We start from the raw sequence: 27,097 nt of genomic DNA on the forward strand, positions 1-27,097 counted from the left end.
GCTCACAGCCAATGGGAGGTGGCGCTGCTGTGTCAGCTGAGGCGGCGGGGACGCGGTCCCACCCCTCAGCGGTTCCGCCATTGAATTGGCGGACGGAGCTTCCCTCGGGAGCGCAGCCCCGGGAGCCCGCCCTGCTCCCCTTCCCCGCCCTCCCTGCCGTTAGACAGCGCGCCCGCCACTCCGAGCGGGCTGGCCGATGCAGCCGAGAGAGGAGTCTTAGGGAACAAGAAAAGCCTCTCGCAGTGGATCAGCCGGCCATCTGTCAGCGAGGCCTTCTCGCCGATTGGCTGCTCCGGTGTTTCGCGGCGCTCCCGTGACCGCCGAGCGTCGTGCGTTCGCTCGCGGGGAACGGCAGCCCCGAAGCGAAGCCCCGGGGCTGGAACCCCCCGGGAAGCGTCTGGGGATCCCCCAGGGCCCAGAAGCAGCAGGAATTGGCTCGGCTCCGTGCCCTGTCGGGGTTTCGAGGGGTCTCTGCTGAGTTCGGGCGATCTCCGGGGGTCTCTGGGCGGCTCCGGCCTCGGCCGTTGCCCATCCCCACAAGGCCCAACATGGCCCCCGCGTTGCCGTGGTAACGGTCACTTCCGGCGGCGGCGCCACCGCCTTTTCCGGTCACGTGCGCCAAAGATGGCGGCGCCCGCGGCGGGGCCGGCGCCGGTGCTGCGGATCGTGGCCGAGTGCGGGCGGAGCCGCGCCCGGGCCGGGGAGCTGCGGCTGCCGCACGGCACCGTGCCCTGCCCCGTGTTCATGCCCGTGGGCACACGCGGCACCGCCAAGGGCCTGACGGCCGCGCAGCTCGCGGCGCTCGGCTGCCGCATCTGCCTCGGCAACACCTTCCACCTGGGCACGCGGCCGGTGAGCGGCGCCGGGCGGCTCCGCCCCGTCCCTTTTGCCCGGCTTCCCCCGCCCCGAGCTCCCTCCGTTCCCAAATTCCGGCTGGGGGGGTGGGTCGGAGCTGACGGGATCCCGGCGGGATTCCAGCGCGGCCCCCGCCGATCCCGGGGGATTCCCGGGGGGATTCCGTTCGCTTCCCCCGCTCCCGGCGGCGTTCCCAGCTCTGCTCTCTCCCCTCTCCGCAGGGCTCGGAGCTGGTCCGGCGTTCCGGGGGCCTCCACGGCTTCATGGACTGGCCCCACAACCTGCTGACGGTGAGGGGGGGGGCGGCACCCCAAATTTGGGAGGGCGGCACCCCAAATTTGGGAGGGTGGCACCCCCAGAGCTCCCCTAATTGTCGGGGCAGGACCCCCAGTTGGGGGAGAACCCCCCAGGTTTGTCCCCCTGAGCCTCGGGGGGGGGGGGGGGTCCTGGCACCTCCTCGGACCCCAATTCCGGGGGGTCCCGGGGTGTCCCCGCACCCTCAGCGCCCGTTTTGGGGTCCCCCCCAGGACAGCGGGGGGTTCCAGATGGTTTCCCTGCTGGAGCTGTCGGAGGTGTCGGAGGAGGGGGTGCGCTTCCAGCCCCCCCACGGCGGGGAGCAGATCCTGCTGAGCCCCGAGAAATCCATGGAGATCCAGAACGCTCTGGGTGAGGGGGGCACGGGGTGGGGGGCGCCGGGACCCTCAAATCCTGAAGGGGGAGGGGTGGGGAGGACGGGGGTGACCCCCGGCCCCCCCCCCCCCCCCCCCCAGGGGCCGATATCGTGATGCAGCTGGACGATGTCGTGAGCAGCACCACGACGGGGCCGCGCGTCGAGGAGGCCATGCACAGGTGGGGACCCCCCCGGGACCACCCTGAGACCCCCCGGGACCCCCCTGAAACACCCTGGGACCCCCCAGGACCCCCCTGAAACACCCTGAAAACCCCCCATGACCCCCCTGAACCCCCTGAGACCCCCCAGGACCCCCCTGAAACCCCCCGGGACCCCCCTGAAACACCCTGGGACCCCCCGGGACCTCCCTGAGGCCCCTTGGGACCCCCCTGGACCCCCTGGAACACCCTGAGACCCCCCTGAAACACCCTGGGACCCCCCAGGACCCCCCTGAAACCCCCCGGGACCCCCCTGAAACACCCTGGGACCTCCCTGAAACACCCTGGGACCCCCCCGGGACCTCCCTGAGGCCCCTTGGGACCCCCCTGAAACACCCTGGGACCCCCCAGGACCCCCCTGAAACACCCTAGGACCCCCCTGGAACACCCTGGGACCCCCCTGGAACACCCTGAGACCCTCTGGATCCTCCTGGGACCCCTCTGAGACCCCCCCAGGACCCCCTGATCCTTCTGGGACCCCCCCGTAACCCTGCTGAGGACCACCCTGACCCTCTTGGGACCCCCCTGAGACCCTCCTGATTCCCACTGAGACCCCCTTGACCCTCCTGGGACCCCCTTGAGACCCTCCTGACCCTCCTGAGATCCCCCAGGACCCCCCCAGACCCTCCTGGGACCCCCTTGAGTCTCCCCTGATCCTCCTGGGATGCCCCAGGACCCCTTTGGGACACCCCTGACCCTCCTGAGATCCCCCTGGGACCCCCCCCCCAAGTCACCCCTGATCCTCCTGGGACCCCCTTGAGACCCCCCAGCCCCTCCCCAGCCCCTCCTGGGACCCCCTTGAGACCCCCCAGCCCCTCCTGGGAGCCCCCCAGCCCCCCCAGCCCACTGTCCGTGGCAGGTCGGTGCGCTGGCTCGATCGCTGCGTGGCCGCTCACGCCCGCCCGGAGCAGCAGCTGCTCTTCGCCATCATCCAGGGGGGGCTGGACCCCGAGCTGCGCCTGCGCTGCATCCGAGGTGGGCCTTCCTCACCATCCTCACCCTCATCCTCATCCCCGGGCCTTCCTCACCATCCTCACCCTCATCCTCATCCCTGGGCCTTCCTCGCTATCCTCATCCTCATCCCCGGGCCTTCCTCGCTATCCTCATCCTCATCCCCAGGCCTTCCTCACCATCCTCACCCTCATCCTCATCCCCGGGCCTTCCTCGCTATCCTCATCCTCATCCCCGGGCCTTCCTCATCATCCTCACCCTCATCCTCATCCCTGGGCCTTCCTCACCATCCTCATCCTCATCCCCAGGCCTTCCTCATCATCCTCACCCTCATCCTCATCCCCGGGCCTTCCTCACCATCCTCATCCTCATCCCTGGGCCTTCCTCGCCATCCTCATTCTCATCCCCAGGCCTTCCTCATCATCCTCACCCTCATCCTCATCCCCGGGCCTTCCTCACCATCCTCATCCTCATCCCCGGGCCTTCCTCGCTATCCTCACCACCCTCATCCCTGCTTGGGAGGGGCTCTGGGGGTCCTGGGGCAGCTCTGGTGGTCTTGGGGGTGTTCAGGGGTGATTTGGGGGTTCAGGGATGATTTGGGGGTCCCGGGGTGGGTGATTTGGGGGTTCAGGGGTGATTTGGGGGTTCAGGGGTGATTTGGGGTCCCGGGGTGGGTGATTTGGGGGTTCAGGGGTGATTTGGGGTCCCGGGGTGGGTGATTTGGGGGTCCAGGGGTGATTTGGGGGTCCCGGGGTGGGTGATTTGGGGTCCCGGGGTGGGTGATTGGGGGTCCAGGGGTGGGTGATTTGGGGGTTCAGGGATGATTTGGGGGTCCCGGGGTGGGTGATTTGGGGGTTCAGGGGTGATTTGGGGGTCCCGGGGTGGGTGATTTGGGGGTCCAGGGGTGATTTGGGGTCCCGGGGTGGGTGATTTGGGGGTCCCGGGGTGATTTGGGGGTCCAGGGGTGATTTGGGGTCCCGGGGTGGGTGATTTGGGGGTTCAGGGGTGATTTGGGGTCCCCATCCCCAGCCATGACCCAGCGGGACGTGCCTGGCTTCGCCATCGGGGGCCTGAGCGGGGGCGAGGCCAAGGCGCGGTTCTGGCGCACGGTGAAGCTGAGCACCGAGCACCTGCCCCGGGACAAGCCCCGCTACCTGATGGGCGTGGGGTGAGTCCGGGGGTCCCCCCAGCCCCCTCCCAGAGCCGGCCGGGCTGGGGGGGACCCCCGGAGTCACCCCCGATTCGCCCCCCAGCTACGCCACCGACCTGGTGGTCTGCGTCGCGCTGGGCTGCGACATGTTCGACTGCGTGTTCCCCACCCGCACGGCGGTAAGGGGGGCCTGGGAGGGGTTTGGGGACCCCTCCCTGGGGTTTGGGGACCCCTCCCCGGGGTTTGGGAGACCCCCATAACCCACCCTTGTCCCCCCCCCGGCAGCGTTTCGGTTCCGCCCTGGTGCCCTGGGGGTCCCTGCAGCTGAAAAATCAGCAATTCGCCAAAGATTTCCGGCCCATCGACGCCGACTGCGGCTGCCCCACGTGCCAGAGGTGGGCGGGGGGGGGCTCTGGGGAGGGTCTCGGGGGTCTCCGAGGTGGGGCTGACTCCCCCAAATTCCCCATTCCGCCCCCCCCCCCCCCCCCATCCACACCAGGTATTCCCGGGCGTACCTGCACGCGCTGCTGCGCTCCAACACGGCCGCGCTGCACCTGCTCACCCTGCACAACATCGCCTACCAGGTGAGGGGGGGGGGGGGGGGCCCTGGGGGGGGGTCTCGGGGGGTCTCCCCACCCCTCTAACCCGCGTCTCCCCCTCCCCAGATGAAGCTGATGGGCTCCATCCGGGACAGCATCCTGCGGCAGCGCTTCCCGGAGTTCGTGCGGGAGTTCATGGACGCCATGTACGGGGGGCGGGGGGGGCCCCCCTCCTGGGCTCGGGAGGCTCTGGAGTCGGTGGGAATCACCCTGGGCTGAGGGGAGCCCCCCCGGATCCCTGGGGAACCCCCCCGATCTCTGGAGCCCCCCCGGATCCCTGGGGAACCCCCCCAGAACCTCCCCCATTTTCAGGGGAAATCCCTCCCAGTTCCCAGGCCCTGCCCTTCCCCCGCCTCCCCCCCGTGTATTTTTATACTTTTTTTGTGGTTTTTTTTTTTTACTATTTTGGGGTTTTTAAGGGGTGGGAAATAAAAGAGTTTGGAAGGGAAATGGCTCACGTGGGGCTGGGGGGGGCCTAAATGGGGCTGGGGGCGGGGAATGGGGCTGGGGACACATTTTGGGGACTCGGGAATGGGGTGGGGGAGGGCAGTTCCTGCTGTGACATTCCCGCTGTTCCCAGCCCTTTCCCACGGTGGCCTTTGTCCCTTTGTCCCACCCAGCTGGGACGTGGCTGGGGGGGAGGGGACAGGAACGGACCCTGACTGGTGGCACCTGGGGGGGGGTCCCTGTCACCTCTGGATCCACGGTGTCACCTGGGGGGTCCCTGCCACCTGTTTGTGGCAGCCAGGGCGCCGGCGTGGTGGCACCTGTGTGTCCTTGGTGACACGTGTTCAGTGACCCCTGTCCTCGGTGACACCTGTGTGTCCATGGTGACACCTGTGTGTCCATGGTGACACCTGTGTGTCCTCGGTGACACCTGCGTGTCCTCGGTGACCCCTGCGTGTCCTTGGTGACACGTGTTCAGTGACCCCTGCGTGTCCTTGGTGACACCTGTTCGGTGGCCCCTGTGTGGCCGCAGGAGGAAGTTTGAGGAGGGCTGGGTGTGGCCCCGGGGGGCGTGGCCCCGGCCGGGTGTGGCACCTGCGTCACCTGTGCCCTCTTATTTCTGCCCCTGCCGGGCACCGCGGCCACAGAGCCACGGCGGGCGGGATACTGGGAGCACTGGGAAGGGCTGGGAGCTGCACCTGGAGTTCACTGGGAGCCACTGTGAGTGACTGGACACAACTGGGAGGTACTGGGAGCACTGGGAAAGGCTGGGAGCTGCACCTGGAGTTAACTGGGAGTCACTGGGAGTGACTGGACACAACTGGGAGTTACTGGGAAGGGCTGGGAGCTGCACCTGGAGTTCACTGGGAGCCACTGTGAGTGACTGGACACAACTGGGAGTTACTGGGAAGGGCTGGGAGCTGCACCTGGAGTTCACTGGGAGTCACTGGGAGTGACTGGGACACACTGGGAGTTACTGGGAGCACTGGGAAGGGCTGGGAGCTGCACCTGGAGTTAACTGGGAGTCACTGGGAGTGACTGGGACACACTGGGAGCCACTGAGGAGGGCTGGGAGTAGTGCCTGAAATTAACTGGGAGCCACCACGAGCAACTGGGACGCACTGGGAGTTACTGGGAGACACTGGGAAGGGCTGAGAGCTGCCAGGAATGGCTGCGACACACTGGGACTTGCTGGGGGACACTGGGACAGGCTGAGAGCAGCGACTGGAGTTAACTGGGAGCCACTGGGACACAGTGGGAAGAGCCGGGAGCAGCACCTGGGCTTGACTGGGAGCCACTGGGGGGACTGGGAAAGGCTGGGGGAACTGGGAAGGGCTGAACGCAGCACCTGGGCAAACTGGGGGGAACTGGGAAAGGCAGTGTGGCAAAGCTTGGGGCGAACTGGGAAAGCCCAGGGGCGAACTGGGATGAACTGGGCAGAGCTGGACTCAACCCCAGGACCCCCAGGGCTCCCCCGAGACCCCAAACTGGTCTGACTGGTGGAACTGGCGGGCCCCCGGCCGCGCCTCCTGCCCTTATCTCGTCCGGAGCCTTATCAGGACCCGGAATGGGGGGGGGGAGAGAGGGAAACCAGGAATGGGGAGGGGGCACGGGGGGATCCGGGAATGGGGAGGGGGCACAGGGGGGATCCGGGAATGGGGAGGGGGCACAGGGGGGAGGATCTGGGAATGGGGCATGGGGGGATCCAGGAATGAGGAGGGGGCACGAGGGGATCCAGGAATGGGGAGGGGGCATGGGGGGGATCCAGGAATGAGGAGGGGACACAGGGGGGAGGATCCGGGAATGGGGAGGGGGCACGGGGGGGGGGTCCGGGAATGGGGAGGGGCACAGGGGGGATCCGGGAATAGGGAGGGGGCATGGGGGGAGGATCTGGGAATGGGGAGGGGGCACAGGGGGGAGGATCTGGGAATGGGGAGGGGCACCCAGGGACTTTGGGGAGGGGGCAGGGACGGAGGGGGGTGGGAGGTTGGGTGTCCAGCAGAGGGGGGTGGGGTCTCCGTGCCCAGGGTGGGGCCCGGTGGATGCCGAGGGGGTGCAGGGGGGGTTTGGGCACCCAGGGAGCCTCAGGTGGGCGCCGAGCCAGGGGCTCTGGGTGGGATCGTGGTGGCCGGGGGGATTGGGGTGCTCAGGGAATGGGATCTGGGTGGGATTGGGGTGCTCAGGGAGCGGGATCTGGGTGGGATTGGGGTGCTCAGGGAGCGGGATCTGGGTGGGATTGGGGTGCTCAGGGAGCGGGATCGAGGTGGGATTGGGGTGCTCAGGGAGTGGGATCTGGGTGGGATTGGGGTGCTCAGGGAGTGGGATCTGGGTGGGATTGGGGTGCTCAGGGAGCAGGATCTGGGTGGGATTGGGGTGCTCAGGGAGCGGGATCGAGGTGGGATTGGGGTGCTCAGGGAATGGGATCTGGGTGGGATCCCGGTGCCAGTGGGATCTGGGTGATCAGGGAATGGGATCTGGGTGGGATTGGGGTGCTCAGGGAACGGGATCTGGGTGGGATCCTGGTGCCGGGGGGATTGGGGTGCCAGGATTTGGGCACGGCAGGATTGGGATGTGGCTGCCCAGCGGGATTGCGGTGCCAGCAGGGAATGGCGGTGCCAGCCCTCCCCGGTGCCCTCCCCGGTGCCGAGCCCACCGCGAGCCCCTCTCCCACCCCTCAGGTCAACCATGAAGCTCCCTCCGAGCTGCCGCCTGCTCCTGCTGCCGGTGGCCGCGGCGCTGACCCTGCTGGCCCTGCACGCCCGGCACTCGCTGCCCCCTCCCAGCACCACCGCCCCCCCCAGCCCGACCCCGCGCCCCGGCAACGCCACGGAGCCGCCGCGGCCGCCGCGGCACCCGCTGCAGCCGCCGTACCCGTACCCCTACCGCTTCCTGCTGAACCACCCCGACAAGTGCCGGGAGCGGGCGCCGTTCCTGGTGCTGCTGGTGGTGACGTCCCCGGCCGACCTGGCCGCGCGCGACGCCGTGCGCCGCACCTGGGGCGACGAGAGCGCCGTGCCGGGGCTGACGGTGCTGCGGCTCTTCCTGCTCGGCGTGCACCCCGTGTTCGGCGCCGAGCTGCGCCCCGTGCTGCAGGAGGAGGACGCGCTGCACGGGGACCTCCTGCAGCAGGACTTCCTGGACACCTACAACAACCTCACGCTCAAGACGCTGATGGGGCTGGAGTGGGTGAGCCGCTTCTGCCCCAACGCCAGCTACGTGATGAAGGCCGACCACGACGTCTTCCTCAACCTGGAGTACCTGGCGGGGCTGCTGCGGCCGCCCAGGACCGACTTCCTGACGGGCTACGTGTACCGCTGGACCGGGCCGCTGCGGAACCGCGCCTACAAGTGGTTCGTGCCGCGCGAGGTGTACCCCAACGACACCTACCCGCCCTACTGCGGCGGGCCGGCCTACGTGCTCTCGGGGGACCTGGCGCTGCGCGTCTTCGGCGTGGCGCAGACGCTGCCCGTCATCAACATGGAGGACGCCTTCGTGGGCATCTGCCTGCACGCGCTGGGCGTGGCCGTCACCGACCCGCCGCCCGGCGCCTTCACCATGTACCGGCTGGACTACGACAGGTGCCGCTTCTCCCGGCTCGTCATGGTGCACCACTATGGGCCCCGGGAGCTGCTCCGGGTGTGGCCGCACTTCCGCAACGCGTCCGTCAAGTGTCCCTAGGGCGGGGACGCGCCGGGCTCTGCCCGGCGTCCCCTTTCCGCTGGCTGTCACTGGGAGCCGCTGGTTGTAACTGGGATCTCGCGGTGTCACTGGGATCCAGACTGTAACTGGGATCCACTGGCTGTAACTGGGATCTCGCGGTGTCACTGGGATCCACTGACTGTAACTGTCATCCACTGGCTGTAACTGGGATCTCACGGTGTCACTGGGATCCAGACTGTAACTGGGATCCACTGGCTGTAACTGGGATCTCGCGGTGTCACTGGGATCCACTGACTGTAACTGGCATCCACTGGCTGTAACTGGGATCTCGCGGTGTCACTGGGATCCACTGACTGTAACTGGGATCTCGCGGTGTCACTGGGATCCACTGACTGTAACTGGCATCCACTGGCTGTAACTGGGATCTCGCGGTGTTACCGGGATCCACTGGCTGTAACTGGCATCCACTGGCTGTAACTGGGATCTCGCGGTGTCACTGGGATCCACTGACTGTAACTGGGATCCACTGACTGTAACTGGGATCCAGACTGTAACTGGGATCTCGCGGTGTCACTGGGATCCACTGACTGTAACTGGCATCCACTGGCTGTAACTGGGATCTCGCGGTGTCACTGGGATCCACTGACTGTAACTGGCATCCACTGGCTGTAACTGGGATCTCGCGGTGTTACCGGGATCCACTGGCTGTAACTGGCATCCACTGGCTGTAACTGGGATCTCGCGGTGTCACTGGGATCCACTGACTGTAACTGGGATCCACTGACTGTAACTGGGATCCAGACTGTAACTGGGATCTCGCGGTGTCACTGGGATCCACTGACTGTAACTGGCATCCACTGGCTGTAACTGGGATCTCGCGGTGTCACTGGGATCCACTGACTGTAACTGGCATCCACTGGCTGTAACTGGGATCTCGCGGTGTCACTGGGATCCACTGACTGTAACTGGCATCCACTGGCTGTAACTGGAATCTCGCAGTGTTACCGGGATCCACTGACTGTAACTAGGATCTGCCGGTGTCACTGGGATCTCCCAGTGTCACTGGGATCCAGACTGTAACTGGGATCTCTCGGTGTCACTGGGATCCACTGGCTGTAACTGGGATCTCTCGGTGTCAGTGGGATCCACTGGCTGTAACTGGGATCTCCCAGTGTCACTGGGAACCACTGGTGTTACCAGGATCCACTAGCTGTAGCTGAGATCCACTGACTGTAAATGGGATCCACTGGTGTCACTGGGATCCACTGGCTGTAACTGGGATCCCCTGGTGCTGTCCCTGGAGCAGCTGCTGCACCTCGGGGTCCCCCCGAGGCCGTTCCTGTCCCTCTGAGCCGCCGGAGCAGCTGCTCCATCCATTCACCGAGTCGCCGTTTGGTTATCGAGGATCCATCAGGGCCGGGATCCGCCCGGATCTGGGATCTGCCTCGCCGCGTTAACTTATATCCAATGTTTTTAATAAAAGGCCTGGAGCCTCGTCTGTGCTGCTGCCGCCATCCCGACGGATCCGGGTGGGGAAGGGGCCTTGGTGCTGGAATGTGCCTCGCTCTGGGCACCATTCCCGGTGTTTGCCAGGCCGTGCCCCGCTCCAGGCGCCGTTCCCGGTGTTTCCCGGGATGTGCCGCATTCCAGGCACCGCTCCCGGTGTTTCCCGAGGTCTGGCTCCGGCACGGAACGATCCGGAGCCACCGGCACAAGGTTCATCCAAAGGAGCCACAAGACCCCAGTTCAACCCCAGTTCGGCCCCAGAGCAGCCCCAGTTTGGCCCCAGTTCAGCTCAAGTTTGGCCCCAGTTCAACCCCAGTTTGGCCCCACTTCAACCCCAGTCTGGCCCCAGTTCAGCCCCAGTACTCTGCACTTAAGGGGTTTAAGGGACAAATACTCGGAATTTAGGGGTTTTTTTATGAGAATCCTCCCAGTGTGGGGGTTTGGAGTTGGAGGTGCAGAACAACGCATTGGGAGCCCGAACCATCCCAAATTTTGGGTTTATTCACCTCCTCCACCCCCTCCCCCTCCCCCCCCCTCCCCCTTCCCCAAAAAAACTGAAACCACCAAAGCCAGAAAATACCGAAAAAAGCTCCTTTTTAACGCACTTCACAAAAGCAGAACAACGAGGGCCCGTCCCCCAGCTGGGGCCTGGGAAAAGGCTCCAGAAATGGATCGACTTCCCCGAAAAAAAACAAAAAAAAAACAAAAAAAAACAAAAAAAAACAAAAAAAAAAAAAAAAACAAAACAAAAAAAAAAAAGAAAAAACCCAAAAATAATAATAATAATCCTATTTAGACCAAGTCGTCGTGGCAACTACGACCCATTAAATAGAGGCCCAGGGGCGGCGGGCACGAGGCGGCCGCCGGTGACGGGTCACACAGAGCAACGGGGTGGGGGGGGGGAAAGGGGATAAAACCGGGAGGATCCCGGGGGCAGCGCGGCGGGACACGGGGGTTTATCTGTACTGGTAACTCATGCTGTGCTCGTTCCTGCCGTATCCGCCCTGGGACGCCTGGTAGGAGCTGGGGGGGCCGCTGTAGTTCTGGGAACCCGGGGAGTTGTAGTTGGACTGGGAGGAGTATCCGCCTGCGGAGAGCACCGGGAGGAAGAGGAGGAGGAGGAAGAGGGAGGAATTAGGGTCGCCGTGGAGCTGGAGCAGGGCCCCAAACCCGGCGGCGCGGGGGTGTCAATACTGACCTGCCTTACCTTGGTACGAGGAGCCCCCGCCCCCGGAGCCCCCGTAGCCCCCGTGGGAGCCCGAGTTGTAGGAGCCGCCCCCGGAGTAGTTGTTGCCGCCGCCGCCGCGGCCGCTGTTGCCGCTGTAACCTGGGAATGGGGAAAAAGTGAGGGTGAGGACGTGGGCAGGGACCCCCAGCACCCTCAGGGCGCTCGGTTCAACTAAGCCAAGCCCCCCCTCAAGAGCCCAGAATTCCAGGAGGATTTTTGGGTGAGGAGGGATGTTTGTCCCACCCTGCCAGGGGCATTCTGAGCCATGGGTTATCCCCTAGGGATGTGCCCAGGGCTGTCCCCTCTCCCGTCACTCATCCCAGCTCCAGCCCCAAATCCCTCTTTTCGCCCAAACCTCCCCTTATTTGCAGCTCCAGCTCCTGGGAGGGGCGGGAAGAACCCCCTGGAGCTCCCTCATGCCTGCCCCGGCACTGAAGGGTCACCAGGGTCCCCTCCAGCGGCTCCAGAGACCACCCTGTAACAACTCTGACCCAAAAGCCCTTTGGGATCAAATCCAACCTCAACCCTCAACTCCAAACCTTTCCCACCCACAGCTGCCCCTCTCCACTCACTGTATTTGCTCTCGTAGTTGTAGTCGGAGCTGCCGCCGGGCGAGTTGTAGGAGTTGGAGTAGGAGTAGCCGCCCTGGCCGTGGCCGTAGCCCTTCTGCTTGCCCTGCCCGGGGCCGTAGCCGCCGTACTGGCCCTGCCCGTAGGACTGCTGGCCCTGGTGGGTGGCGTAGCCGGAGCCGTACGAGGCCTTCTGGCCGCCGCCGTGCTGCTGCTTCTTGCCGCCGTGCTTGGGCGGCGCGGGGGCCGTGTAGCCGTCCCCGCCCTGGTAGTAGGAGCCGTAGCCCGAGGAGCCGCCGCCGCCGCCCCCCGAGTTGGAGTGGCCACCGTTGCTGTAGAACTGGCCTGGACAGAGAGAGGAGGGTCAGCGTTCCCGGGGGGTTCAGCCCCTCCGGAGGGGGAGGAGGTCCCGCAAGGCCGAGCGTGGTCCGGAGCTGATGGAGACCCCTCGGCTCGCCGGGACCCCAGTGGGACCCCCCGTAAGTGCAGCAGAACCTGCCGTGTGGATCTGTCCCTGTGATTCCACTCCCATCCAGAGCCCCCACCCGGATCCATCCCTGTGATTCCAGAGGGACCCACCCGGATCCATCCCTGTGATTCCAGAGGGATCCATGCAGATCCATCCCTGTGATTCCAGAGGGACCCACCCGGATCCATCCCTGTGATTCCAGAGGGATCCATGCAGATCCATCCCTGTGATTCCAGAGGGATCCATGCAGATCCATCCCTGTGATTCCAGCAGGATCTCCCATCTGGATCCATCCCTGTGATTCCAGCAGGATCCATTCAGATCCATCCCTGTGATTCCAGCAGGACCCATCTATATCCATCTCTGTGATTCCAGCAGGATCCATTCAGATCCATCCCTGTGATTCCAGCAGGACCCATCTATATCCATCTCTGTGATTCCAGCAGGATCCATTCAGATCCATCCCTGTGATTCCAGCAGGATCTCCCATCTGGATCCATCCCTGTGATTCCAGCAGGACCCATCTATATCCATCTCTGTGATTCCAGCAGGATCCATTCAGATCCATCCCTGTGATTCCAGCAGGATCTCCCATCTGGATTGATCCACCCTTATGATTCCAGCAGGATCTCCCATCTGGATCCATCCTGGGCCTCCCTCAACCCTACAAAGTCCAAACACCATCCCGGAGTGAGAGATGCTCTGGAATGAGGGAGAATCCTGCTCCAGGACTGAGGAATCCACGCGACTGCTCCGTTTATCTTCTCGGGATTTGGGTAATTCCATCTGGGATCCGGAGTTCATCTGGGTTTAATTTCATCTGTTCAGGGTCCCACAGCCAAACTCTGAGTGGTTCTTTTCCTGCCCGATTCCTGCCATTCCATGGAAAACTGGGAGCATCCAAAACTGAACTTATTTTTGAGGGAAAAAAAGCCACCGGAATCTAAAACCCTGTGGGATCAGGAGGGATCTGACAGCAACAAAACGGGGCAGAATTTGGTTAAAAAGGAGCCAAGGAGTGAAATTCCATGTGCTTCACTTCCGCTGCTCCGTGTGGAACACCCAGATTGATCCCAGGCGAATCCCAGCTCCGTCCCCAAATCCTGTGGCTGTGCTGCCAACAGCTTCTGGAGGTTTTAAATTCCGGGATCCGTTAATTCTGGGCTCGTTTCGTGGATTCTCTTCCACGTCCTCTTTTCCATGTGAAGTTTTTATTCCTCTTCCACAGAAAATCCCGGATTCACTCTGGAGAAACCAGGCTCTGGAATAAATTTATCTCCAGGGTTGGGGCAAAACCTGTCTGTGCTGGACCAGAGTCCCCTTGGGCCATCCCAGTGGGAAAATCCTGGGGTTTGGATCCGGAAGGAGTGTGGGGATTCAGGCTGCAGAGCTGGAAGTGGATCTCTCCCACTTCGAGAGTCCCGGATTTTCCACTTTATCTCAACATTCCAAGGGTAATTCCAAAGCTTCCATGCTTGACACAGGATTAGCTGCAATTTTCCCCAGCTCAGAGCTCAGGGACAGAAATACCCAGCAGCATGTGGTGGCTTGGGAAGGGCAGTTTTTCCACCTGGGAGAGGGGCTGGGGTGGGAGGGATCTTAAGGACCATTTCTGGATCATCCAGGATGGGATCTGTCCCCTGGATAAAGAGTCGCGACCTCCAACGATGTTGTGGGTTTTTTTCCCCAAAAAAATGAGGTAATTACTATTACAAATATTTTAAGGATCCACTGAACCCCTCGGACTCGCTTAGTTTAAACCTGGAGCTTCCTTTTCCTTCTTTTTTGGTTAAATTATGGAATTAACTCAAGGGTCTCAAAGATGGGAACCACGGTGCCACCAAATCCAGCAAAGGCAACTTTCAAACCCAAAACACAAGGAATAAAGGACCAAAATGCTCGGAATTCGATGGATTCAGAGACTCAAGTCAATTCCAAAATTCCCCTCAATTCCTCATTTTGGGGATATTTCATTCTCCAGGTGATTCCAGCACTCTGAGGAAGCATTTTGCTCCAAGAGCCCATTTCCATGGCAACTGAGGACTCCATGGATTTCCCAAGGCATCCAAGACAATCCCCAGTGCCTGGATATTTACTGGATCAGGATGTGGAGCACAGGTACAATCCCCAGAGCCCAGTGTGTGACAAAGGATTTGCTCCAGCACACGGGCAAATCCCAGCATTCCAGCAAATCAGGGAATTTCACATCTTTAAAAGGCTGGGCTGGACCAGATCTATATGGAAAAGTCTTCCCAAGATCCAGAGGGGTCTGACCCAATCTCTGGGATTTATTAAAAGGCTTGGATTTTGTAAGAAAAAAAGCCTTGCTGTAAGCTAAGCCAAAATTGATGAAAACACTTTGGTTTCCTTAAAAACCAAGGACTGCTTTCCATGAAAAAAAAGCTTCCCCTCCCTTGAGCCATTTTCCTGGGAATTTTCAGTCCCAAGCACGACAACACCCGATGGGATTTTGGGTGGCAAAAGGGACTTACTGTAGCCAGCAGTGGCGGAATTCCCTCCGTAGCCGTAGCTCCCGTACCCAGCCCCTGGGGAGGAAGGAAATGTTGGAATAAACAGAGATTCCAAGGGTGAAATGTCCCGAATTTTGGGGGTCATTCCCCCATGGAGGGCTCCAGGAAATCCAGCTGACATGGATACGACACCAGAGGGGGATTTGTTCCCTAACATGGATTTGGGGGGCTCTGGAACATCCAGGAGCCATGGACATGACAGCAGAGGGGGATTTGCTCCCTCACAGGGATTTGGGGGGCTCGGGAACATCCAGGAGCCATGGACATGACAGCAGAGGGGGATTTGTTCCCTCACAGGGATTTGGGGGGCTCGGGAACATCCAGGAGCCATGGACATGACAGCAGAGGGGGATTTGTTCCCTCACAGGGATTTGGGGGGCTCGGGAACATCCAGGAGCCATGGACATGACAGCAGAGGGGGATTTGTTCCCTCACAGGGATTTGGGGGGCTCGGGAACATCCAGGAGCCACAGTCACAATGCCAGAGTGGGGTGGGTGGAGTCATTCCCCTATGGAGTGTTCTGGAACCTCCAGGTGCCATGGATGCGATACCAGGGGGGAAGGTTGATGCCCAGGGGTGGTGGCGGGGGGTCTGAGCCCCCCCAGGTGTGCCGCTGGCCCTCACCTGTGTTCATGTAGCCGCCGTGGTTGCCGCCGAAGCCGCCCCGGCCTCTCCCGCGGCCCCGCATGTTGCCGCCCCGGCCGCGGCCCCGCATGTTGGGGGGTGGGGGGGCCTCGTTGTGCATGGGGCCCCCCCCCATGCCGAAGCCCGGGTTGTGCTGCTGAGGGGACAAGGAGAGGGGACAGAGGTGTCACTTGGAGCTGGGGGTGAGGGATTTCCCAGAAACCTCCCAAAACAGAGCCCCAGGAACAAGAGCCACTGAGGTGGACCCCAAATTCAGGCACCTCCAAATCCAGAGGGTTTTGCTGCAAAACCTTATGGGTTTTGTGCCTTCCAAGCTGTTTGCTCTGCTCCCATTCCCAGAAAAGGATCAAAACCCAGAGCCAAGGGCCGGTGAGTTACACCCCAGAGTTAGACCCAGGTCTTTTCCCATTCCAGACCAGTTCCCAATGGTCTTTTCCAATTTCAGACCAGTTCCCATCACTCTTTTCCTGTTTTAGACCAGTCCTGATCCGTATTTTCTGATCTTGGCCTGGTTCCCATCGGTCTTTTCCCACTCCAGACCAGTTCCCACCACTCTTTTCCCATTCCAGAGCTGTGGGATTGGGGATTTCACTCACTTTGACTGGGAATTTGGGGCCGCCCCTGGCTGGAACAGGGGCTCTTTTCTTCTTGTTCTGCTCAATGGCAACGGGAGCATCTGGGAACAGCTTCTCCAGCGCGGCCAGCGCCGCATAGGCTTTGGCCACCTTCTTGTTTGAGCCAGCGCCTTGGAACTTCTGCCCGTCCACCTCCACCTTGGAAAGGGATGGAACCACAAATTGAAGTGGGAAAGGGCAAGAAAAGATGGGAGACCTACAGGGGAATCCCACAGCTGGAAGTGTCACAGGCTGTCCCTGCCCATTAATGAGCTTTAAAAGGTTTCTCCCAAGCCAAACCTCTTGGATTTGATGATTTAAACTCTTGGGAAGGGGATGAGGTGGCTTTCCAAGCCCTTTTCCCACCCGAGGAGCTCTGGACTGGGGCTGCTGGGAAGGGCAGGAGGGCCCCTGTCCCCTCACCTCCATGACAAAGCGCTTGTCGTGGCTGCCGCCCGTCTCTGAGATCAGCTCATACTTGAGCCCGCGACGCTTCTCGTTCAGCTCCATCACCGGGTTCTTCCCGTGCTTTGTCAGGATTGGTCCCTGCTGCTTCACGTTCTGCGGGCGGAGTAAGGCTGGGTGAGCCCCAAAACGTCCCCAGCACACACGGAGTTGCTTCCCCAACTTTTTTGGGAAGGACACCCGAGGAGCCTCCTGCTGTAGCCAGGAGCGACCCAAAGCCAGCTCCAGCAGAGCTGCCGTGGTGCCACGTGTCCCATCCCCTGTCCCCCCACCCACCTCAGGGGTCTGATCCGAGGGGGGCGAGGCTGCCGTGGGCGTCGACACCGTTTCCACGACGGGCGGAGGAGCCACGACCACCGGCTTCGTCTCCGTCTCCTCCGCCGACTCGTCGCCCTTCCCGGAGTCCTTGCCTTCCACTCCGGTGGGCAATCCCATGTCCTGCAGCACCTGGAGGGCAGCAGGGAGGTCAGGAGCCAAGCTCCAGCACCACCCACTTGGGAAAACACTCCAGGAATCTGCTCCAGGCTCTTTATTGACTCTCTCCAGTGCTCAGCACTCCCGGGGCACAGTAACTCCCTCTGGGCACACTCGAGGCATACCAGTGCTGCTCCCACCCCATCCTGGAAGTTCTGGTGGTTTTCCCATTCCCATTCCCATTCCCATTCCCACTCCCACTCCCACCTTCACAGCCACATGAAGCTTCGCCGTTTTCTTGGAGGGCCCCGAGGCCTCGAAGGTGCTGCCGTCGATCTCCACGGACATGGTGAAGATGGGAGCGTGCACGGGGCCGGTCTGGGACACCAGTTTGTACTGGAGCCCTGGTTTGAGCTGGTTCAGCTTCATCAGCGCGTTCATGGCCTGTGGAGGCTCCAGCTTTTCCTCTGCACGGGGGGAAAAACCAACACCGAGAGTTTGCGGGTGTTCGGCGGCTCCTTCGAAGAAGCAAAACTGATTCCAGAGCAGTATTTTCCAGTTTGGGGCCAGTTCTAATTGGTATTTTTTCGTTTCAGGCCAGTCCTGATGGGTGTTTGCTAATTCCAGACCAGCTTCCATGGGTCTGTTCCCATTCCAGACCAGTTCCCACTAGTATTTTCCAATTGCAAATCACTTCTGACCAGTCTTTTCCCATTTCAGACCAGTCTCGAGCAGTATTTTCTGATCTCAGACCAGTTCCAACTGGTCTTTTCTCTTTTAAGACCAGTTCCCACTGGTTTTTTCTCATCCCAGACCACTTCCCACTGACCTTTCCCAATTCCAGACCAGTCCCCATTGATCTTTTCCAATTCCAGACCAGTTCTGACTGGTCTTTTCCTATTTCAGACCAGTTCCCATCAGTCTTTTCCAACTCCCAGACAAGTCCTGACCTTTTCCTCCTCGGTTTCAATTCTGCCCAGCACAAATCTCCCACTTTTAAGTTATTTTATCCATCCCCACACCCTGTACCCCCTATCTACAGCCCCCCCCCCAAGCCCCCAGTCCTGCACCGAGCACCATCTGCACCCCCAGTTTCCACCCCATTTCCCCCCAGACCGTACCTACCTCTCGTTAACTCAATACCTTTTTTCTGAATCTTCTTTTTCTTTTTGCTGGGGGATTTCTCCTCCCCGTCCTCCTCCATCGGCCGCTTCATGGGGGTCACGGCGTACGTGGTGCTGGGCGGGATCTGAACTGCAGGAACGAGCACAGGCACTCCCTAAATCCCCTGTTCTCCACCCAAATCCTCGGGACGGGATGCGGGGCCGTCCCCTCCCAGTACGTACCAGTATAATCGACTGGGTTCTCGTTCTTTGGTTTCTTGGGCATTTTGGAGGGCAGGGGATCCATGCCCAGGACCTTGTGGAGCTGGCCGAAGGCGGCGAGCCGCAGCGCGTGCTGGGGACAGGAGCGGGGGTCACCGAGAGCTGCCGGAGACCCCCCCCCTGCTCCCAGCCCCACACAGCCCCCCTGCACCGATCCATCCTCAGCGGGGCTCTCCGATTGATTTTGGGGACTTTCACCCAAAAAGGGGCGTCGGGACAATTCACTGCTCAACACCTGATTCTTTGCTCTGGGTGGCCAAACTATGGGGCCCACGCGGGTGGCCTGGTGGAGTGACCGTGGCACCAAGTGACCACAGCACCGTGTGGCCACGGTGCCGAGTGACCACGGTGCCGAGTGACCACAGGTCTAATCTATGCTGGCCGAGGGAGCCGGGAGCAGAGCGAGCCGGGGATTGGGAAGGGCCGGATGGAGGTCACACTATACCTGAGCACTCTGTGTGATATCTTCCCTTTGTTGTCTGTCTAGATGCCCAATAGCATCAGTGGCTTCTTTTTCACAAGGGTCATAAATACCAGAACCATCTGAAGGCAGGAAACAAGGAAGATATGCAGAGAATTATCCCGGGTCTCTACCCTAAGTTCCCTGGGGCAGCTCCGAAGGCGCGGATTGCCGGAATTTCTGTGGGAATGGCGCTCCCCGGGAGCCAAATTCCGCTGGCGCCTCTCTCTACGGGGCTGAGGTGGCTCCAGAGCACGGCAGGGCCGGGAATCTCCGCGTGCCCGTGGGGGGGATCGAGGCGCTCCCGACCGCCGGCACCCCCCGCGCTCCTCCCGGCTCCGCTCACCTGGCCGGAGCTCACCTGGCATGACGATGCCCGAGGCCAGGCACTCCAGCACGCGGCGCAGCGCCTCGCCCGCGCCCATCGGCCGGTTCGCCGTCCCGATGGACTTCTCACACAGCAGCTCCAGAGGCTGCAAGGGAAGGAGGGAAGTGAGGGCAGGGAGAGGGGAGACGGAGCCCGGAGAGGTGCCTGGAAAAGGGATCCCGGGAAATGGACCCCTGGAAAGGGATCCCGGGAAATGGACCCCTGGAAAGGGATCCCGGGAAATGGACCCCTGGAAAGGGGGCCTGGGAGAGGGATCCCGGAGAGGGACCCTGGGAAGGGGATCTGGGAGAAGGGCCCCAAAAAAGAGATCCTGGCAAAGGGAACTCCAAAAGGGATCCTGGGAGAGGGACCCCAGGAACACTCCGGGAAATGGGATCCTTGGGAAGGGATCCAAGGAAGGACTCCAGGGAAGGGACCCATCTGGGAGCAGCTTCTGGTGCCCAAAGGAGGAGAGGAGCCAGGCTGTGGAAGTCGTGAATGGATAAAACAGTTTGATAACAACGTGATTTGGTAATTAATAAAACAAGCTGATGATGTGATTTGATAAGATAAAGTTGTTTGATAACTGATAAAACCATTTGTTAATCGATAAAGAAAACTGATGATGGTATTTGAGGACAGTATGGTTTGGTAACTGATAAAGTGATTTGATAAAACTATTTGATAACAAGACTTGAAAATTAATAAAAATATTTTAAAATAACACAATTTGATACTTAATATTTGATGATAACGTGACTTGATAATTTATAAAACAATTCGATAATGATAATGACGTGGTTTGATAACTGATAAAACAATTTGATAGCAACAAGACTTGATAGCTGGTAACACTGACAACAACGTGATTTGGTAGCTGAGAAAATGCTTTGATAATAATGTGATTTAATGATCGATAAAACAACTCGATAGTAAGATGAGTTGATAACTGATAAAGCAATTCAGTAACAACCTGAGCTGATCATGGACAAAGCAATCCAGTACCAAGCCGACTTGACCATTCATTACCAATTTGCTAACAATGTGAGTTCATAATTAGTAAGATCAGCTGACGACTGATAAACCCACTTGCACCACAGACATTTCATTTGTGTCTCTCAGTGCAGGGAAGCCTCTCATCCACAGAAATCCCCAACCTGGGAAAGGGGACGTGCCTGGAACCTTGGGAAAGAGCAGAGCTGGATTGGGAGAAACGCTGCCACCCCCCCCGGAAGGGGAAAAGGGGAATTACCCATCCTCTGAGCGGGGCCCAGGTGGGAACGCGCGTGCAGAGGTCCCGCAGCACCCGGATCACGATGACGCACGACTTCAGCCCGTTGGCCCTGGCCTGGAAGCGGAACCAAACCAGACAGGGGTTCACCGAGCGCCCGCCCGCGCCGCCGACGCTCCCTCCAGGTGCTGCTTTGCCGAGGGTAAAGCCGGAGCCTGGGCCCGCGCCCGGAGCTCGGAGCCGCGCCGCGACAGCCGAGGCTTGGCCAAAGGTCTTAGCCAAGGTCCTAGCCAAGGGGTTGGCCAAGGCCTTAGCCAAGGAGTTGGCCAAGGTCTTAGCTAAGGGCTTAGCCAAGGGGTTGGCCAAGGGGTTGGCCAAGGTCTTAGCTAAGGTGTTGGCCAAGGGGTTGGCCAAGGTCTTAACCAAGGTCTTGGCCAAGGGGACGTTACTCCTCACACAAAGTGGCAGCTCCGCGGCTGCTCCGTACAAAGGCTCCTAAGTCACTCCAGCGCCCACAGTCCGGCACCTCCGAGCGGCCAGCGGCCACTTGAAACTCCAACTCCAAAAAAAACACTTCAGCCCCTTAAAAGAGTTTACCAATGCTTCTACTTAAAGATAAATATAAGAACAAAATGCAAACCTGGAACCACTTGGCGTGGCGCAGAGACGCCAAGGCAGCAAGGCATTTCTGCCTGTCCAGAACGTCCGGGGAGTCGGTGACTGAGAGCGTTTCTAGTCGTGGATGGAATAAGAAGACAAGGCACGGTTTGACCAAGGGGCTTCTGTCGGGCCGAGGGGGATGAGGCAGCATCCTAACGGGCAGCTGAGGCTCCCAAAAAATCCTGCCGGGATGCTGGGAGCGGGAGGGAAGGGGCTGCGGCGCTGCCGCCGCGCGGCCTCGCCTGGACGCTGGGGAAGCTCAAACTCCCAGGGAGGGATGGACTGGAATGTGCGCTGGGAGAAGGAGGAGGAGGAAGAGGAGGAGGAGACCGGGCGTGAGGCTCGGTGGAGGGCACAGAAATAAATCCTGGATGGATGGAGAGGCGGCGGCGAGGCCGGCGATGGGGAAATTTGAGGGGGGTGAAACCCCGGCTCCGCACCTGGAGCACAAGGGGTGGGGAGGAGGGAAGGGCGAGGCTCGGAGAGGATCCAGGGAACCCTCCGCCCGGAAGGATGGCTGCCCCGGCCCCGGCCCGCGACAGAGAACGTCCTGTTGGTCAAAGGTCCAGCGTCCCTAAAATCGACAAACTAGAAGGCTCGGAGACGAGGTCAGAGATCAACACCAGAGATCAACAATCAAGAGCACAAAGAGGTCCCGGTTTGTGCTGCAGCAAAACTGAGGAAGGGCCTGAAGTCGCCCAAAATTGCTCGAGATCAGGGTTTTAGATAAGGCTAGTGCGGAGCGGGGGAACCGCCGGCCCTACGGAGCCCATCGGAATTGGAGCGGACAACCAGCAGCTGCTGGAATTCTGATTCCAAAGGGAATTTGGAGAAGCTAACTTTATCCAAAACTCTGCATCGCTTTCTGGAATTCTGAACCTGAGGTGCTGCAAGAGCCACGGGAGGAGCCCCGAGCACCCGGTGTTCTGCTGCAACACACACCGGGGGAACATCCCGGAACATCCCGGTTCATGGACATGCAACTCCTCGGACAAGAAGCCTTCAAGAGGGTTTTTTTTTGGGTTTCTTAAACAAATCTGGATTCTATTTTCATGTCACTGCACTGACATGGCCGGGGGACAAACCACAAGTAATACAACGAGATGATGAATTAGTGAACTAAAGGCCCAAGTGGAACCAAAAGAAAGGATAAAATAATAATACTTAAAAACAAAAAAAAAAAAAAAACCAAAATAGAGCAAAATCCCGCGTGAAAGGTGCTCCTCAGCTTCGGAAGCTCGGTCCGGGTAAACCACAACTGGGATCTCAGCGAGGTTGGCGCAATGAAGGAATTTGGTTAGGATTTGGCCAGGAAGAGCTGCCACGGCTCTGGCTGAAGCTGAAGAGCACTTTCCCGGTCGTTAGCCGCGGGACGCCGGGCGCCGGCCGGCCGTACCTCCGGCCAGCTGCTTCTCCAGCTCCTCCCTGACCACGGGCGACGTCAGGTGGATGGTCAGGGTCAGCGGGGGCTCCTTGGTGTTCTTGATGATGATGGCGGCGTCTCCCACAGACTGGATGATCTCGTACTTGTCCTCGGTGATCGCCTGCAACGTTGGGGTGGAGATGGGTTGGAGTAAGATGGGTTTTGAAGTCCCTTCCAACCCAAACCATTCCATGGTTCCGTAATCTCGGAGCCCTTCTGCTCTGGGAATGTTCTCCTGGAGCAGGGAAGGCTCTGGGGAGGCCTTGGAGCCCCTTCCAGTGCCTAAAGGGGCTCCGGGAGAGCTGGAGAGGGACTTGGGACAAGGCATGGAGGGACAGGACAAGAGGGAGTGGCTTTACCCTGGAAAAAGGGGGATTTAGATGGATTTGCGGAAGGAATTCCTGCCTGCGAGGGCAGGGAGGGGCCGGGATAGAATTCCCAGAGAAGCTGTGACTGCCCCTGGATCCCTGGAAGTGCCCAAGGCCAGGCTGGACAGGGTCTGGGACAACTCAGCCTGTGGAAGGTGTCCCTGCCCATGAAGAGGATGAGCTCCAAGGTGCCTTCCAACCCAAACCATTCCACAATTAACGAGGACAAGTTCGTTTAGCAATCCCAAAGAATGCTACCACGCGCCTCTGGAAATGGCTTTTCCAAGCCAGAACACGGGGACCAGAACCATCCCAAAGGGAATTTCCCCGGCGGCTCCGCTCACCGCGAGCTGCACTCCCAGGTTATCGGCGACTTTCTCCAGGAGCTTGGCCGTGGGTTTGTCTTTGCACAGCAGGACCAGCTCCAGGTCCAGGTCCCCCTTCAGCAGGAGGCCTTTGGCCACGAGCCCCACGCGCATCACGCCCCGCAGGGTCCTCGTCAGCTGCTCCGTGGCTTTCTGATCCCTGGAAAAACACGGGACAGGGTCACGACGGCGGAACTCACGGCCTGGTGATGCCCCACCCAACCGGAGGAATGGATCCATGAGGATCAATGCAGAGCCCTCGCCTCATCCCTCCCTTGGCTAATTGCCCTCAGGTCCCCAGCCAGGGAAGACAACTTTTCCACCAGCATGGGCGGGTTTTTAGGGAGCTGAGCGAATTTTAGGGATCTAAAACAGCAGCTTTGCTCCTCACCCTCCTTCCTTGTTCTCCTCCTCGGCTGCCGTCTCCATGGACTCCGTCTCTGGCTGCTCCCCGCTGACTTTTTCCTGCTCGTCAATCCAGTCGGAGACGGCTTTGAGCGCCCGCTCCGTGTGGGACACCATGTTCTGCACGGCCTCCAGCTCCTCCTGCGTGGGGTACACGGCCGAGTGCTTGGCCATCACGTGCCGGTCGTCGTTCACAAAGATCCGCATTGGGCGCTGCGAGGGCAGGAATATTTGGGAATATTTAGGCAGCGCCGGGACACGGACACTCACCCCACACCCGCCAATCCACCCTCCCTTACCATTTTTGTTTTCTGCTGCCTGCCTGAAGGTTTCAGAGGCGTTTATTTGGATTTTTCCGGCGAGCAGAGCGTCGCGGCACCGCGGCGTTCCGGGATCTGAAAGCGACAGAGAGCGGGTGAGCCGGGGCAGCCGGAGCAGCCAGAGCCTGGGGCACACGCTGGAGCAGCGGGAGCTGGAAGCAGGAACAGCAATTAGACAGATCCCAACTCGTTAGCCAAAGCCCAGCTTTCTGCTCCCGAGGATTTATATCCCCGAGACCTGCAGACTGACAGTGGAGGACCACAGAGCATCTAATCCTTACTCCCTTTTATTCCCAAGAGGTTTTCCCAGGAAACGGGACTTTTCCAAAGTCTCCAAAGCAGACACAACTCCCCTCTCCACACTGGAGCAGCTGCCCTGGGAAATCCAGGTGGGAACCCAGTGCTCAAAAGTCCCGGAATTCAACAGATTCAGCCCAAGTGACACCAAATTCCTGCCTTTTTGTGGGAACCGCCCCCAGCTGGGGCAGCGGAGCCTTTTGTTCCAATTCGGTTTTGTTCCAATTTGTTCCAAGCTCACCCAGAGCTGGGGCTCACATTTTTAGGATAAAAACCAGGAAAACTCATTCCCTCGAGCCGCTGTACGGACACACAATTCCATCCAAGGAAACCCCTCTGATTCCAATCCTGCCAGTTCATTCACAGGATGCCATAAATCTGGATTTAATTGTAATTAAGCCCTGACCGGCGCCGGCTGAGCAGGGAGAATCATTCCCATGGAGCCACATGGCATCTCCCGGTGCCTTCTGCTCTGGGCTGGGCCCTGAAGGCCCCGTTATTTTCCTCAAAATCCCCTCAGTTTCCCTCAGGCTGGATAAGGAAAGGGTTGAAATCCCACCCAGTTGCTCCTACAGTCAGAATCACAACAGCCAGTGAGCCTCCCATTATCCCTCTTCTGGGATTTTTGGAGGGAGAAATCTGGGAGCTGATGCTGCAGCACCACCAGATCTGTGTCCCTTGAGGAGAAGAACCACAGATTCAGTTCAACCAGGAGCCCAACCCTGACAAAAACAATCCCTGCCCTTAGAAACGGGACAAACTCTGGAATATCACCTGGTTTCGGCCTCCATCCCTCCTCCACTCCCACCCCCAGCAGGAATTCACCAAACTTCCCGCGCTCCCATCGAGCCTCCCAAGGGAAGGAGTGACTCTCCCGAAGGTGTTTTTGGGAGGACGGAGGGAAAAACAACCGAAGGACGTAAAAGGCTGGAAATCCTGCCCTAAACGTGGGAAAGCGTGACACAGGCGAAGCCACGCTTGGGGCGCAAGGCCGCGTTTTAAGGAAGAATTGCTCGCTTTTATCTGAGTTTTGGCACCTGCCCGGGATGGATGAGGAGCCAGAACACCACGGCCCTCCCGGGGAACAGTCCAGGAACCCCGGGAGCGCGGATCCCAGCGGGAATCCCGGAGGGATGGGGGCACAGAGCCGCCAGTCCCCGCGGTGGGAAGGGGGTGCTGGATCTCTGTTCCTCTAAACCCCTCCCGGAACGGAGCGGCCACGGGACAACGGTGCCGGAGCAGCGGGAACCGTGAGGGGAGCAGGGACAGGGGCCACGAAAAGCTGAGGAGAGGAGAATCCTAGTCCTGAGCAGGGAGAAGGGCTAAAACCCCTCCAAACTGGGACGATCCCACTGCAATTCCCAGCCTGGGATGAGGCGGGATGGGGAGGGAAGAGGGGCTTTAAGCCCCTCCAAGAGGGATGATCCCACCTCCTCCATGATGCCCCCCCGAACATCCCACCCAGGGGCGGCTGAGGGGGTCGGGGAAAGGACCGGCGCCCCTCAGAGCCCCCCATCCCCGTCCCCACTCCAGTGCAGGGCCGCGGGGCGAAATCGAGGAGGGGGCGCGGGGCCCGGGGGTGAGGAGGGGGCGCGGGGGTTGAGGAGGGGGCGCGGGGGCCGCCGGGCGCTGCCGCCATTTGCAAGCGCGGCGCGAACAAAGCGGCGCCGGCCAGAAATGAGGGGAGCCCGGGGGAGCCCCGTGCGACACCCGCGTTCCCCGGGCGGCGGCTCGATCCCCCCCGGCCCTCGGGGCGCTGCTGAGGGGGGTCCGTGAGGGGGCCCGGCCGCCCCCCCCTCCCACCGTCCCCTCACTCACCGCCGCCATTTTGTCTGCACACAATGGGCAGGGCGGGAGGGAGGGGACACGGGGGGGGCCGGGTCACCACGTCCCGCCGCCCCCCCACCCGCCTCACCACCCCCCCCCCCCCACCACCACCGCCTCACACCGGCTCCTCCCGCCCCAGCACCGCCCCGGCCCGGTCCGGCCGGCTCGGCGCGGCTCCCCCTCAGCGCGGCGTGGGCACGGCTCTTACCGGGGCGCTGCCGGCGGTGCCTGGCGGGGGCGGCCCGGCCCGGCCCGGCCGGCGGGGCCCGGGAGGGGCCGGAGCGGGGCCGGAGCGGCCGCGGCGGGGCCGGAGCGGGGCCGGAGCGGGGGCCGGAGCGGCGGCGCCGGGACTGCGGCGGGGGCGGGGCCGCCGCCGGCGGGGGGCGCGCGCGCGCCGGGGGGGGCGGGGCCGTGGGGAGCGCGGCTGGCGCGGGCCAATTGGAGGGCGCGGAGGGACGGTGACGGACAGGCGGCAGAGCGAATCGGAGAGGGCGGAGGGAGGGTGATGGACACGGGGCGGGGAGGAGAGGGGGACGGGCCTGGGGGGCGGGGATGAGCCGCGTGGGGGCGGGAGCGAGCCAATGGGGTGGCCCGGCAGGAGGTGATGGACAAGGGGTAAGACCAATGGGAGAGGGAGGAGGGAGGGTGGTGCAGGAGGGGCGGGGCCGAGAGCGGTGGCGGGAACGGGCCGGGGGGGGCGCGGGCTGAGGGGACGCCGTGAGGGGAGCGGTGGCCTGAGGCGATCTCCCGGAGGGGACACGACCGCGCGAGCCCCCGAAGCACCTGAGCCCAGCCAGGGTTCCACGGGGAAGATCCTTCTCTGACAAGGAATGAAAAGGTTTGACCTCAAAGTGCCTTTTTTTGGAGGGGTTTGATGTCAAAATCGCCTTTTTGCGAGGGCAACAACCTCAAAATCACCTTATTTGGAGGGTGTTGACCTCAAAACCACCTTATTTGGAAGGGGTTTGCCCTCAAAAACCTCCTTTTTTGAAGGGGT

The 27,097-nt window shown here is 61.1% G+C and overlaps 3 protein-coding genes across 9 annotated transcripts; 2 read left to right on the forward strand and 1 right to left on the reverse strand.

Annotated features, from left to right (window-relative positions):
* The first annotated feature begins 82 nt into the window (after positions 1–82).
* QTRT1 (queuine tRNA-ribosyltransferase catalytic subunit 1) lies at positions 83–4,887 on the forward strand. Its single transcript, XM_053933010.1, has 10 exons — positions 83–852; positions 1,077–1,145; positions 1,383–1,521; positions 1,626–1,704; positions 2,603–2,718; positions 3,724–3,862; positions 3,948–4,023; positions 4,130–4,239; positions 4,344–4,428; positions 4,510–4,887. The coding sequence occupies exons 1-10, from the start codon at positions 625–627 to the stop codon at positions 4,660–4,662; spliced, it is 1,194 nt and encodes a 397-aa protein (XP_053788985.1). The 5' UTR covers positions 83–624; the 3' UTR covers positions 4,663–4,887.
* Positions 4,888–5,759: 872 nt separating this feature from the next.
* On the forward strand, positions 5,760–10,052 carry LOC128782628 (beta-1,3-galactosyltransferase 2-like). 3 transcript variants are annotated; one of them, XR_008428862.1, is made up of 3 exons: positions 5,760–5,765; positions 7,569–9,491; positions 9,608–10,052. XR_008428862.1 is itself a non-coding variant. In XM_053933051.1 (2 exons), the coding sequence occupies exon 2, from the start codon at positions 7,576–7,578 to the stop codon at positions 8,566–8,568; it is 993 nt and encodes a 330-aa protein (XP_053789026.1). In that variant the 5' UTR covers positions 5,760–5,765; positions 7,569–7,575; the 3' UTR covers positions 8,569–10,052. The 3 variants fall into 3 exon arrangements, 1 of the variants encoding a protein (XP_053789026.1); XR_008428861.1 differs by having other exon boundaries at positions 7,569–8,708; positions 8,785–10,052; XM_053933051.1 differs by having other exon boundaries at positions 7,569–10,052.
* Positions 10,053–10,911: 859 nt separating this feature from the next.
* ILF3 (interleukin enhancer binding factor 3) lies at positions 10,912–26,389 on the reverse strand. Of its 5 annotated transcripts, none has more exons than XM_053933068.1 (20): positions 26,309–26,389; positions 23,956–24,051; positions 23,643–23,869; positions 23,231–23,411; positions 22,492–22,639; positions 21,076–21,167; positions 20,457–20,552; positions 19,199–19,310; positions 18,823–18,920; positions 18,339–18,450; positions 18,136–18,246; positions 17,260–17,459; positions 16,855–17,025; positions 16,537–16,674; positions 16,096–16,272; positions 15,479–15,632; positions 14,815–14,868; positions 11,857–12,198; positions 11,264–11,383; positions 10,912–11,143 (listed from the first exon to the last, which is right to left on the reverse strand). In XM_053933068.1, the coding sequence occupies exons 2-20, from the start codon at positions 23,956–23,958 to the stop codon at positions 11,013–11,015; spliced, it is 2,667 nt and encodes an 888-aa protein (XP_053789043.1). In that variant the 5' UTR covers positions 23,959–24,051; positions 26,309–26,389; the 3' UTR covers positions 10,912–11,012. The 5 variants fall into 5 exon arrangements, with proteins under 5 accessions (XP_053789043.1, XP_053789042.1, XP_053789041.1 ...); XM_053933067.1 differs by having other exon boundaries at positions 11,255–11,383; XM_053933066.1 differs by having other exon boundaries at positions 11,255–11,383; positions 15,479–15,635.
* Positions 26,390–27,097: the final 708 nt, after the last annotated feature.

The sequence above is a fragment of the Vidua chalybeata genome (assembly GCF_026979565.1).
Source record: "Vidua chalybeata isolate OUT-0048 chromosome 33 unlocalized genomic scaffold, bVidCha1 merged haplotype SUPER_33_unloc_1, whole genome shotgun sequence".
Taxonomy (NCBI): Eukaryota; Metazoa; Chordata; class Aves; order Passeriformes; family Viduidae; genus Vidua; species Vidua chalybeata.